The sequence below is a fragment of the Brachyistius frenatus genome, unplaced genomic scaffold, assembly GCF_029030835.1.
Source record: "Brachyistius frenatus isolate BFR_SWC_R1_liver_20210118 unplaced genomic scaffold, ASM2903083v1 Contig_28, whole genome shotgun sequence".
Classification (NCBI taxonomy): Eukaryota; Metazoa; Chordata; class Actinopteri; family Embiotocidae; genus Brachyistius; species Brachyistius frenatus.
The window spans coordinates 2,138,898-2,152,500 of record NW_027210627.1 but is presented as its reverse complement, the minus strand read 5'-3'; the positions used below and the strand labels follow the sequence as shown (position 1 = coordinate 2,152,500).

Here is a 13,603-nt window from a genome sequence, read left to right as displayed (position 1 = left end):
AAAGGTAAATACTTTCTGAATTACAGCCGATGACGTCACAGATGTGTTTTAAAATACATCTGTGGCCGAGGATTATGATTCCCTGATAGCAAATGTCTTATTCTGGGCCCTTCCTGCGACCCGATTATTTGCAGGGGGAGGGGAGGGGACATCTCGGGAGGCAATTAATCCAATCGGGGACACAGTCGAGGTTTTCCGGTGAATCGCTCTGCATGGATGAGATGTCGCGTCCTACCGCGTTAAATTCTCGTGTGGTTTTTAGAACCGGGGAGCGTCGGTCACCATTAACAGCAGAAATCATGGTCTCTGCTGGCCTCTGGGTTCTCCGTCCGTTTCGGGACGTAATCGTACCCGACTCGCCGACTGTTCCTCCGTTACCGTCCGACGAGTTGGCGGGAGAAGCCGTTCGATTCTCGCTGACGACGGCGTGTGGGGAAACGAGCTGCGTCTTTTCACGGCGGTTTCTGGTCAGACCGAAGGCGAGCGGAAGAAATGGCCGCCCGGCGCGGCCCATCGGCGGACGCGCGCGCGCGCACGCGCCAGTGATCCGCGTCGGCGCTCCGAGCCGATGCCGGGTGGCGTGGGGAACAATGCGCGGTGGCCGTCGGCTGCTGACCGTAATCTAGTTTGAGACGTTAACCGGGGCGGCTGATCGGAGGTGACGGGTCGCCGGGGGCCATGAACGTGGGGGGGGGGGGAGGGGGGGGCGGGCTCGACGGGCCGCTCGCGGGCGTCCGAGCGGAGCGGCACGGGGACGCTCCTCGGGCGCGTGCAGCCTGCGAACGTTTCCTTCTCTTTCGGCTCCCCTGCGATTCATTACCCCCTCCCTCCCCCCCCCAAACGCGTCGAGGCGGCCGGAAGGAAGACCCCTCCGGTGCCCCGCCACGACGGGAGCGCGCTGATAGGCCATGGCAGCTCGAAGGTGACGTGCGACTCAAACAAAAGCCGGACAATTATTGTTCAAGGTCATCGTCTCCGAGGCAAAAATGCATTTAATTGATCCGTTGCTATATTTAGAAAACGCAGACCGCGCTGGTGATTTAAACTACAGGAGGTAGACGATCCGAGAGCTTTCTAAAACAGTCCTGGAGGGACCGTTTCATGTGATGTCATATCTGAAGCAAAAAAAAAAAAAAAAAATATCGGAAACGGATTGTGTTTACTCGAGCCGACACCATTTACAGTGTCTCAAAGGGTATTTTTTTTTATATTATGCATTTTGTGTCGAGCAAATCCAATGTTTTAATTAATTCAATTTAATTAAAAAAAAACAATGGAACATTTATTGAACGAATGTCTACACAGCAAGCATTTCCTCATCAGCAATTTCACATCCGAATGTGTTTCAGCATATAAAAATGTGTTGCTGATCCACTTATACCTTAATTGAGTTTCCTTTGTCATTCTGGGTTATTGCCATTCGCATTCATGTTGCTGCTGCTGTGACTTCATTGTATGTGGAAGGATAATAGCATCCTTGAAGGAGCCGTTGTCCTTGAGAACATAATAACTGGACTGCAGGAATGATAAGCTGGACATTCAAATACACACCCGATTGTCAGCAAAGACTACTATCCATTATATATATATATATATATGTATATATTTTTAAATGGCTTTATAAAGATAATCACAGGTACTCACGAAGATTTTTTTTTTTTTTTTTTGTCCTGGAAATTACAAAGGAGATAAAGAAGGAATATAAAATACAGCAAAAGGTAAGAAGCAAATGTGTGCTGAGATTTTTGTGGTAAGATGGGTAATATAACAACATTAAAACGCTATAGCAAGAAGAGAAAGTAATCGGGGCCCTCATCCCCGACCCTCTACCGTCAAAACACTTTGGCCATTTACCGTTATACTCCTTCAGTGTATCAATGGAGGTCAACAGCAAAAGGGAAGATAATGACATCAATTAGAGGTGAAGACAACGACAATAGAGCGGTGAGATTCAGTACACAATGAGCAAAACTCAGGATACGATGCCACACGATGCTTGTATAATTTTTTTTTTTTTTTTTAAAAGACCCACACTACCATCTGAGCAAGTTACTGTGAGCTGATCCATGTGTGAACAGACTATAGATGGTCACCTGACACATGAGCTCATTAACACCCACTCGGCTGTCTGTCTGCCTTTCAGCAGACACTCGGTAATGATCAGACCTGGAGCAAAGTTAGGCACAGGTTTATATGAACAGGGTTTTTTTTTGTTGTTGTTTTTTCCTTTTACAGTTACCGGAGAGCACATTACGTTTTGACACTGCTCTCTAGATGTTGCTAATTGGTTGGAAAAACAGCATCGGGAGGTGTAAAAACCACAAAGCCCGACACAACAAGCACCAAGCTGGCAATTTTGTTTGTGAGTCATTTGTTTTGACACCGAATCCATTATTTTGCAATCTCCAAATTAATTTGAAAAACATGTTAAAGTACCAGCACTTCCATTTTTTTATTTTTTTATTATCTTAATCTCCTGCCACATACCCATTGTGTAAATTGTTAATATATCAAAAATATGTATGCCCCTGTCCGTCAGCCAGTAAATGAAGTTACTTTGTCTGAGCGTGCTCTAAAAATCGATTTCCTACCTTCTTGTGGATATTCCACAAAACATTACAAACCTCCCTGCCTCAATTTGTAACTGATTTTATTTGTGTTTTGTCTGTATCTTCTTTTAATTAAGTTTACTGCGATTTTTCTGTTGTGTATTAGGTTTTATTGTTCAATTATGTTTTAGCTTGCTGCCAAATTGTAACCTCAGTGTCAATCAAAATTAAAACTACCCTCGGTGTATTCCTCATAAATGAATAAAGGTTTGAGTGAATAACTACCGACCGTTGTTTAGCACAGAACTAAAGCCACTACTAATGTACTACAAGTGCCAAGTAAGCCACTTGTCAATCGTGCCAGTGATCATTTGTCTCTGAACAGATAGAAAAACTCAGATGGAAAATGCAAGATTCATTCCCGTAACATTTAAATCTAAACCTTCACGTCAAATCTAGGTATCAGTGCAAGTATCACAGATATGCTTACCAGGCAAAAAAAAAAAAAATAAAAATAAAAATGCCTCTTTACAGCTAACTTACACTTTACACCTCGACCCAAAACCCAACCAGACCACAACCAGACCCCCCACGTGGTCTCCAAACAACAACCAATCACACAGGAGGAGCCGCATCCACCGTGTTTACCGTGCAACAAAAGCACATTCACAATTTAAAACGTCCATGCAAACATTACAACTTGCCAGCATTAAAAAAAAAAAAATAAAAAATAAAAAAATAAAAATGAAGGGGAGCAAACGACAAAAAGACCCCAAGAAATATCAGGATACCATAAAACGGGCAAAAGGCCCCCACCTCCCCGAAGACTGTAATTCAAACTACACATACCTGGAGAAGAGGCCATCTGCAGTGATGACGTTTTTCAGTTCCTTATACATCATTATGAGCTAAATCAAAGCGTCCATAATTAAGAGTTGTCTCCCTTCTTTTTTTTTCTCTCTCTCACATGCAGATGGTATATACTTTTCTTCCGTCACGGTAGTGGTTCGCGTTTCATTTACTTCCGTAGGCAGAAGTTGGTGATTACTGTAATGCATTTTAATCTGGGATCATTTTACATTAAAATAACAATTTAAGAGCTAATTAGTCTACTGGGGTTTTTTGTTGTTGTTGTTGTTTTTTAAAGTGCCCCTCAAAATGTTGTAAATGTCCCAATTTCTTACGACAGCGGAGGCAACAAGTCCCCTAAATATGTCTTGAAAGTTTCCTACCGGCGCCTCACCGCAAGTTGCAAGAAACAGACCAAACACGAAGCCAAACGCAGACCATCAGCAACAGAGGGAGGGATATTTTACTCACCCTATTTTTTTTTTTTTTTTTTTTTTTTTTTTAAATGAAGGTCCTTCTGCTGAACGTCATACCCGGCGACTCGGTTTACGTCCGTTTCGGATCGTTTCCCGCTGGAGTTGTCGCCGTGACGTGGTTTTCCCTCCACGGGTCCAGTCGTCCGCCCGTAAACTTACTTTCGCGTTTTTTTTTTTTTTTTTTTTTTTTCCGGGTTGAATAATATTCCCAACTGGACGTGTTTTACGGCTTCATGTCAGTTCTTCCGTCGTTTCGCTGTTTCGTCGGCTGATGTGCGCAGCGGCGACGTAAACAGTTAATTAGAGGAGTCAAACTTCAACGCCGGAACAAGCAATTAACGTCGCGCGCGTCAGGGGTGGTGACGCGCCTTCTGCGCACACTGCATCCACCGCCGCGCACGTATACCTACAGTAAATAGGCCCCGCGTTTGAACACGACCTGCAGCCGACATTTTCAAGAATCCTCATTTTCTTTTCTACTTTCTGCTGGCCCATAATTCTTTACCTTTAAAACAGTGGTTTTAAGTTGTATTCAGGTCCTTGACTTAAAAAGCACAACTTTTACAGCAATCTAAAAAGAATATTAAGTCCTCAATGAAAAAGCCAATTAATACTAGCAGCAAAATGTAGTTAAAGCATTAAAGTACTGGTCCGGTCTCTCTGACTGTTCCATTAGTATATAATATGACATCATAAGATTATTATCAGTTCAGTACCTAAACGGCATGTTACTGTTGTAGCTGCTGGAGCTGTAGTTTGAATTAATATTACTGTAAATTTAATGAAACCATATGAGAAGTTTAGAGGGGAAAATCCCTATTTGATGGAGCTTTTAATAACTCAGACATCTGGAATGTTGCCCACACTAAACACTTTTTGTAAAATGTCAGAGGTCAAAAAGGTTTGAAACCAAGGTTTAGGTTTAATTTCAAAAGCTTCTTATATTATCTATTGGGTCAAGTCTTTATCCGAAAAAAAACTAAAGCTGTCAAATAAATGCAGTGTCGTACAATATTTCCCTCTGAGTACATACTTAGTTACTTTCCACTCTGTGTAAAACAGCACCAATTCTCACTTGTTTTGCTTCTCGGTTTTTAATGATACTTGGCAGGTAGTTTGTTCCAAACATCTTGGAGAATTTGCCAAACTCTTTTGTTTGACTCAGTATCTTCTGTCTCTTCATTTAATCCCAGACAGACTCAATAATGTTGAGATCGGGGCTCTTTGGGAGTCATAGAAAGTTCATTATGACTTTAATATGTGACGAGTTGTTGTCATGCTGCAGAATGAATTTGGGACCTGTCTTAGCCCTCCCTGATTGTATTGCATGATGGATACGAGTCCACATCCCAAGTGCAATAAAACCTTTGCAGTTGAGTTTTGGAGATCAACCATCACCACCCATCCTTTTCCTACACATCTGATTGAAGATTTCAATCTTGCTTTTGAACAGTTAGCACCACCAATTGTACATCATTATCCAAAAGCGCGGCTGTTGCACCAACTTGCACATTTTCTCTTTATTTTTGTTTTTCATGGGGGGGATATGTTTCTGTTTTGCGTACAAGCATAAAAACAACAGTAGCCTTAGGTTGTGTCTGGCTGGAAATTAAAACCTGTTTAGCCTCCAAAAAAAAAGGAGAAGCAGAAAACAGAGATTGGGGAGAATCCCCTGGGGCTATTTGATATCTCTAGAAAAATTAAACACTAAACTTGCAGGTAATGATTACAGCAGAAAGTCAACCGGTTGGGTGATTACATCAGGTATCATATTGTATCTGGTGATGACTTGAAATTAACATTTGGATCATGTTGCCTGTGTGAAATGACTACAGCTCAAAGGGTTGCAGTGCTCGTGACCAATGAATACAAATAACTGGGAATTTGAAAAAGATCAAATTCGGTCTCTTCATCACATGAAAATCACATGAATAAAGGCTAGTTCTAACATGGCAACTGTGCAGAAACGCATTCTTTTTTTTTTAAAGTCTTTTAGGATTTCTAAAGAATTTGATGAGTACAGACCGAACATGACACAGCACAAAATGTCCAAAACGCCAGGTCATTTATTACAACTTTTTCTATAAAAGAAGTAGCTTTGACTTTTTGGCACTGCCGTCCATGCATGCGGACTGGCCTGTTTGCCTTTGTTTTAATAGCAAAGCCAGGGGAGAGAAAAGCAATTTGACTAACTGTAATAAGGGCACAGAAGGAAGACTTTAATGTCTGAGTCAGAGAAAAGACACTTTATCTTCTGACTTTGCCACAAAGGATTCTGCAAGTCATTGTGCTGCACCTTTCAGTGAACATCGAGAGACAATCATGTTCAGGAATTTAGTCGATGTCTTCACTATCATTTCATCGCCGCAGTATGGACCATTGTGACAAATATTGTATCGGTATCTGTATCTGTAATAGTTGCAACCCAGTATCATGGCAAAGCGTAAAATAGTCACGCTTTGGCCTGCCTGGGCGTGAAAGTTACACACATGTAAATGTTATGTGACCACAGTCCTGCAACTGAGGCAATAAAGTAAAGATTGTTGCGGTATTAGGAGGCTGGAGGAGCGATATGATTATATTAGTCACTGACTGCCATGAAGGATGATGAGGTTTGAATCCAGAAAGTGACAAAGATTATGTTGAATTGTTTTTTGTTTTTTAACCCCAACCATGTGTTGCGTAGTCATTATCATGATGAGGATGATGATACGTGTTTCCACTTTCTATGTACTATTAAAGCTGAGCAGAATTTATTTCTCTTCTAATGTGGTCTACAATTAAAACAACAAAAACAGCAGGTACTTTTGCTTTTACTTATGGCATTTTTGCGAAAACAAATGGAAAGAACTAAACACCTCGAGGAAACGTGATTACTTTTGGTTATCTGTAGATCTTCTTGGCAAGATTATGTACCGTTCGTGGAGCTAATACTGTGTGGGGTCCTTATAAAAGTGGTGCCTCACTGTGCTGTATTTATTTGTCACCTGCAATCATCCTATCATTTCTTTTTTCCAATTTAAGCATTTGTGGATAATAACCTCAAGATGATTGTTTTTGTATTGTAGTGTAGACATGAAAAATACACACTGTCACCAACAAACGAAGCACTACAGCATACATTGGTTAAACACCCAGCGCTTGAAATCATTGAAAGCCTTGTGTGCTCTTCAAGTGACAAACAGTTTTAGAAAATAACCATTTCGTGTCTTACAGCTTGAAAATTCAACCACGACTTGCATTGTTCTGTGTGGTAGTTTAATGAAATGAAGTTTGTATCATCGGCCTGAACACATGACGCTGTTAACGTGTTTTTTTTTTTATGTGTGTGATTTTGGGTTCGGTAGGTGACCGGCTGGCTGGAATACCACCGTACTCCTTCTCCTTCTGAGGACATCCTATTGCTGGACCGGTCTTTCCTCCCCCAGCATGGAGCCCACCAAAGTCCAGTCGGAGGGTGGCCTCAATGTCACCCTGACCATCCGTCTCCTCATGCATGGAAAAGTAAGACGGGCACACAGGATGGCATACTGGCAGTGGGGAGGACAGATACAAAGAAGGGATTTATTTCTTCATTTCATCCGGTCCTCTGAGTTATTTATGACCTTTTAAACAACCAGTTGGATGCAGCCACATTCATTTGATTTATGCCCTGTTGTGCAAGTCACACACAGTCAGTAACGTATGACTCCGTCTGTGAATCAATATGTGTAATGTCGTTTGTGGGGGCATTCTGGTGCTCTGTATGTTGAGACAGTGACCACAGTGACTCCTTCCTCATTTCCTCTCTACATCGTCCCTCTGCTTGTCTAACAACGGCATAAACTGCCTGTAAAAGAAGCTGTGGGCACGACGTTTGAAAGATATGTACATTAACTGGGAAAGTGTCTAATGAAATATGCAATTGGTCGCCCTATGGGGAACGTGTGATCCACACAGTAAGGACTAAAATTATTTATCGGCTTCTCCGTTGCTTCGATTTTCATCTTTCTTAAAATCCTTACATGCAATACCAAACACCCAAAGGGCCTTTTTACTGTTACGTTCGGCATCCCCTTTCCTTCTCAAAGATAAACAAAGTCAGTAAGACGCTAATCTCAACTTCCGTGCGAGCTGCAGCAGCCGTTTTTAGAATTCAATTAAATTGTATTCATATAGCGGCAAATTACAAATTACAAAACTGGTTATTCCATGGCACTTAACACATTACAGTCCTTACAGTAGAACTTTACAGCATCATACAGAGGAAACCAGGAATTCAACAATTCCCACGTAAACTAGAAGGAAAACAAACCTCCCCTTTAAGGGAGAAAAACCTCCGACAGCGGAAGGATAAAACTTTCTTTTAACGGGAAGAAACCTCTGACAGAACCAGGCTCGGAGGTGGGCGGCCATCTGCACTGAGGCTCACGAGCCTTTTATAAGCGGAGACTCCGCTTGACGGGCTTCTGCTGTGTTGTTTTTTTTTCGAAACTGTTGACCCCGCTCAGCGTGTTATAGTTTGCCCTCAGTGCTGTCAGATTACCAAGGGTATCGAGTATACCAGGGCACCGACATCTTATCGAGATTCTTTTTTTTCCGGGCTCTTAATATGTAGCATCCTCTTCAGTCTCTAAGAGGAGTTGGTATGTGTGAACTGCTTGTGTAAGATCAATCATGCTTTCCCGACCCCAACTGCATGTACTCCGGGATACTTGATAGCTACAGATAGCTTTTTTTTTTTTTTTTTCTTCAAAGTCTGTAGAGTTTGTTAAAGGGCCATGTTCGTGGGAAAAAAAAATAAAAAAGAAGAATGAAGTCCCTGCAACAGTAACTCGATTTCAATGCCTGAGTCTTTCGGGAGGTCTGCCGGTTGGCGTCGAGGCAGCTGGAAAGCAGGCAACACAACACATCGCCGCCATATTGGTGGATTGTGCAACGCAGAGACTTGGAGCCAACATCTTCCCTTTGTCCAGTGTGCCAAGCAGTCAATGAGTAGCTGTTCGGTTCACCCACCGCACGGCTGCTCATGGAGGCGCTTCAGAACCCAGTGACCTGACGATTGTTTGAATAACCCAGCAGCCAGGCAGGGAGCATCGCCACGGCTGGCACTCGAGAGGACTTTGGCAGTGTGACCCACATCCCTTTTTCCACAGCAGCGTGGAAGGGGCATATCCCTCAAACTGAGCAACTGGGCTGGATTAAGTATTGGAATATTGTCATCATGGTCTGTTAGGTGCAGGCAGACCTTCCAGCACCATCCTTTTATCCCAACTACAGATCGATCCTGAGGCCGTGGACAGCACCAAGACCAGCCAAAAAGTGGCTGCCTGAGACAGTTTCACTCCTCCATACTTTTTTTTTTATTATTATTTGATCACCAAGACATATGAAGAGACTTGTGGTGAGGTGTCCCTCCTTTGTTATAGCTTTTATATGATCGGGCATGTATTTGCCAGGAATGATCCTTTAGTGTTCAAGCTTTTTGTCCTAGTTTTGGGGATAAGTTTGTTTAAAATATTCGTTTTGTATTGAGAATCTGATTGGATTTTTTTGGCTCTCCGAGTTTGTTTAAGCGTGATGCCTTGTAGCCATGTCTGAAGGGCTGAACAATATTCAGTGTTCCCCACATATAGACTTATTTGGGTGGGCCGCCCAGGTATATTTGGCGATCAATTTCAGAATTTTTTTTTGTCATATATTTTCTAATCTTTCCAAGAGAATGACGCCATTGATGCGTTTGATTAACGATGGACAATTTCCCTTTGCTCTTCTTCACCTGTGTCTGCTCCGCACCGTGTTCAGTGTAGCAGAGGTTAAGCTCTGCCCTTCATGAAACACACAAGAGATCAGAGGACAGAAACACAGCAGAGACTCTCACTGAGCTGGAAAGAAAGGAGTGCTCATAAATTAGGTAAATAACATAAATACAGTATTTTTGGCTGGACTGCAACAGCGGCGGCCAGAGCTATAAAGCGAGAGTCTGTCACTGCTGATTGTCGTGACTTTTCAAATTAAAAGCAAACAGAAAAATGCATGGAAATGCTGTTGAATTTAAGCTGTTGGGATACAAAATGTGTGTTGAGCATCAATTTGTCATCGTTTAAGAAGCTTCTTCAGCTGTTTGGGTGTAACTCGCAGAGGAAAAAAAAAGGTCGGAGACCCCTGGTGTAGTACATTAATGAGCATTTTTTTTTTTATGAAATAGGAAAAAGTAGTGGCTGGACATTCGTTTGGCGTAAAAGTGTTGACATTCAAACGGGACTTCACGTGGCGCTCGGTAAATTTAAATGGACGCTTTGAAAAGAAGCTGACACCGAAGCCTGCAGCTTCATCGTCGCGATGGATGTAACCCTCACAGTTACTGAGGAGAGGTCAGGGAGTGTTGACGCTTGCAGCCAGCGCTGCCGCTGTGCCCTTTTCCCCACTGTGCCTCACCGAGCTCATGAAGAGTGATTACATGCACATGGAAAGTGTGGCCCTCAACACCGCTATGCAGCTGGCACCTTGTTCAGGAAACACACCAGCAAGCATTGTAATGGTGTAAATATATATTTTTAATAAAAGAGAATCTTTTGTGTCTCTCTGTTTTCTAATTGCAGGAGGTTGGCAGTATAATTGGAAAGGTACGTATTTTCTCATAGAAAAAAATATTATACAATATTATCAACCCAGTATCACGGCAAGGCATGACACATTAAAAATCTAATAGTTCCCTAACCCTGTGTTTTTGTTAAAAGAAAAGCTGTAAATCACATGGCTCCAAGCATGCAGTAGGTTTCACTTTCCTCCACTACAGGAAAACGTGTAATTTTCACACTTAGACAGCTCAAAGCGTACATTTTTCTGTACCGTTTTGCCATGATACCGGGCTGATATTTTCATCAGTTTTAGAATTGTGACTATTGATTTGCTTCTTTTTTTTCTAGAAAGGAGAAACAGTAAAAAAGATGCGAGAAGAGGTGGGTTTCAGTATTGAGAAGCATCACTTAAATGATCAAATAACAAAGATATGTAGACTCTTCCCCCCGCAAGTCACGACAGTCTTCATATTGAAAAAATGACAGTAAATAAATACAAACAGATTGAAATGAATGCCACACCAATGTAATTTTTTTTTTTGGATTGATTTTTTAGTGTGGCATCAGCTTTATTATTGGTGAATATATTAATCAAATTTGGTCAAGATCCATTCCAAGATGAAAGTCTCACATCACCTGTATTGACTCTATCAACAATACGTGTGCTCTGGTTTTTGCAGAGTGGAGCGCGAATCAATATTTCTGAGGGCAACTGTCCAGAGAGGATCGTCACCATCACCGGACCAACAGACACCATCTTCAAGGCTTTTGCTATGATCGCCTACAAGTTTGAGGAGGTATGAGAAGTGTGCACAACTGATGACGGTATTATTTCTGTCTCGTGTGAAACTTTCACAGTCTTATATAACACATTGATGTTTTTTTCCTTCTTTGTGTGCAAACTAAATGCCTGGCTGTAGTCTTTTTTTTTTTTTATGAGTTGAGATTGAGCTTTACCTGACATTTCATTTTGAATAATTACCTGCACGTATGGCTGGCTGTTTCAGTTTGTCTATGACCAGACCACAATTTAGCTGTTTAATGTTTTGACATTTTCATGTGCGATGACAATCTCCGGTGCACGCAGTAAATACAAAATGCACCAGACAGGATAAACGTTCATCTGTGTCCCTCATCTGTAAAAGGTGAATTACAACAGTCTCCCTTCCGCTATCTTTTCCTCTGATCTTGTCTCTGATGTCACTCAACTGATACTGTGTAAGCACTGTGACTGGAACTTGTGAGAGAAGACAGACTGCTGTGTCCTCTGTGATTTGTGTAAAATCTGCCAGACCAACAGACCTGTGATTTACAGACATATGAGACCAGTGCTCATTCAGCAAGACGACGATGACAACGCTGAAACGACGAAAGTGACAAATGTATTTTGTGTAAATTGATATGTATGGATAGCCATGACTAATAAATGCCATGGATTTTGGTGGACATTTTGAGAAGGTATTTGTCTTTTGCTAAATGAAGTATGTGTTCTTGTTTTTCTTTTTAGGACATAATTAATTCCATGAGCAACAGCCCAGCAACCAGCAAGCCCCCCGTCACCTTAAGGCTTGTCGTGCCAGCCAGCCAGTGTGGCTCCCTCATAGGGAAAGGAGGCTCCAAAATAAAAGAAATGAGAGAGGTATGTAAAACGTTATAGATAACCTCAAAATTATGACAAAGACAAAACAATTGCCTCTCAATTCTCTCACTTTTTATTTTGTCTCTTATGCTTTGTGTTAGTTTTCATTTTATGAGTTGACCTTGTTTTTGAACAATTTGATATTTATTCATTGTTCGACTGAATTTTTACTTTCCCTTATTAAACAGCTTTCAGGTTTGGACAGCAACAACAGCACAGTGAGAGCAGGCAGAGCTCATGATCATGCTTAAGGGCTAATATCAGATTCCTTATTTTCAGATGGAACATCAGACCAGCTGGAATTTAGCAAATGACACCATTAAGACTTGTGTAAATTTTTTTTTATTAACTTTGTATTTTATGAGAGAAGTTGAATGGGAGAATATGGAGTTAAAGACTTTTGGGAGCTCGGTGGTATTGCACTTTAAGATACTTCCGCAGTGGCTGCTTTTTTTTGGACTCGAGACTTCAAAATGGCAGTTTTTGGGCTGTCACTTTTTCCAAAAATTAGATTAAAACAAATATCGAATGCCGTGCAATTCGTTTGAATTAATTCCGCACGGCTTCGCTCGCTAGCTTCCTCCATTTTACCTTCGTCTTATCAACAGCTAATGATCTTCTCCGGTGAAATAGGGGCTACAGAAGTTCAATCTGATGGTGATTTGTTGGAGCGCCCTCTGCTGGATGAAAAGGCAGAACTATTTCAAACGGTCTGCTGCGCATATAGATTGTAAACTGGTCATACGTGTCAAAAAATGTGTTCGAACGTTATTAACAGTTCAAATGTTAATAACGTTCGAACACATTTTTTTTTATTGTCGATTATCTAAAATCTAAAGTCTTTCACTAATGACGTATCTACAAACAGTTCACCAACCAATGGAATCCATGGATGTTGGTTTACAATCAAGAGTGTGCAGCTATGCCAGCAGCTGTGGAGGCTACACGGTTGTGCTTTGAGCTAAATGCTAACGTCGCCACCCTAACAATGACCATTTCAAAAAAGAAATAACCATACCATTACAAAAAGCCTTTTTCCACTGCCATATGGTGATGGCACTACAGCACAACGCTGCCTCAGAACTGGGAGTCACCAGACCACACCGAGCTGTGTTACTGAGTGGTCAGAGGACCAAGAAACTTTGAACACCCTTGAACCTTCAGAGGCCTATAAAACTTTTACAGTGCTGTTTTTTTTCTTACCAAAAATAACCTTTTTAAATGAATGTTTTATTGTTGTTTTTATTATTATTTTCTGTATTCTGATAGCTGCAGTAGTGATAGAAAGAAGGTGCAGGGAGTGCGACAAGCAAAAAAGGCACAGCTGGCCTGGAGTCCAACTGTGGACATGACAGTAATGTGTCATACGCCTTAACCGTGAAGCTACCCTGGCGCCTCATCTGTACAGAAGTTAATGGCTGTCAATCCAATAGTTGTTGAAATATGTGACTTAAAAAAAAAAACTAAAATGTCAACCAGCGTATAACATTTGCTGTCAGCTAAAGGCCACTGTGAACATACCGTGTATAA

At 41.6% G+C, this 13,603-nt stretch overlaps 1 protein-coding gene across 8 annotated transcripts in view; it reads left to right on the top strand.

Moving 5' to 3' along the window:
• Window positions 1-13,603, top strand: part of pcbp3 (poly(rC) binding protein 3) — a 63,525-nt gene that overhangs the window by 35,040 nt on the left and 14,882 nt on the right. For all 8 annotated transcript variants that reach the window (XM_069698857.1, XM_069698856.1, XM_069698854.1 and 5 more), the window contains 5 exons: window positions 7,222-7,378; window positions 10,456-10,479; window positions 10,783-10,815; window positions 11,115-11,231; window positions 11,942-12,073. In XM_069698857.1, the coding sequence (XP_069554958.1) occupies window positions 7,304-7,378; window positions 10,456-10,479; window positions 10,783-10,815; window positions 11,115-11,231; window positions 11,942-12,073 (381 nt within the window). In that variant the 5' untranslated portion in view covers window positions 7,222-7,303. The remainder of the gene's footprint in view (window positions 1-7,221; window positions 7,379-10,455; window positions 10,480-10,782; window positions 10,816-11,114; window positions 11,232-11,941; window positions 12,074-13,603) is intronic.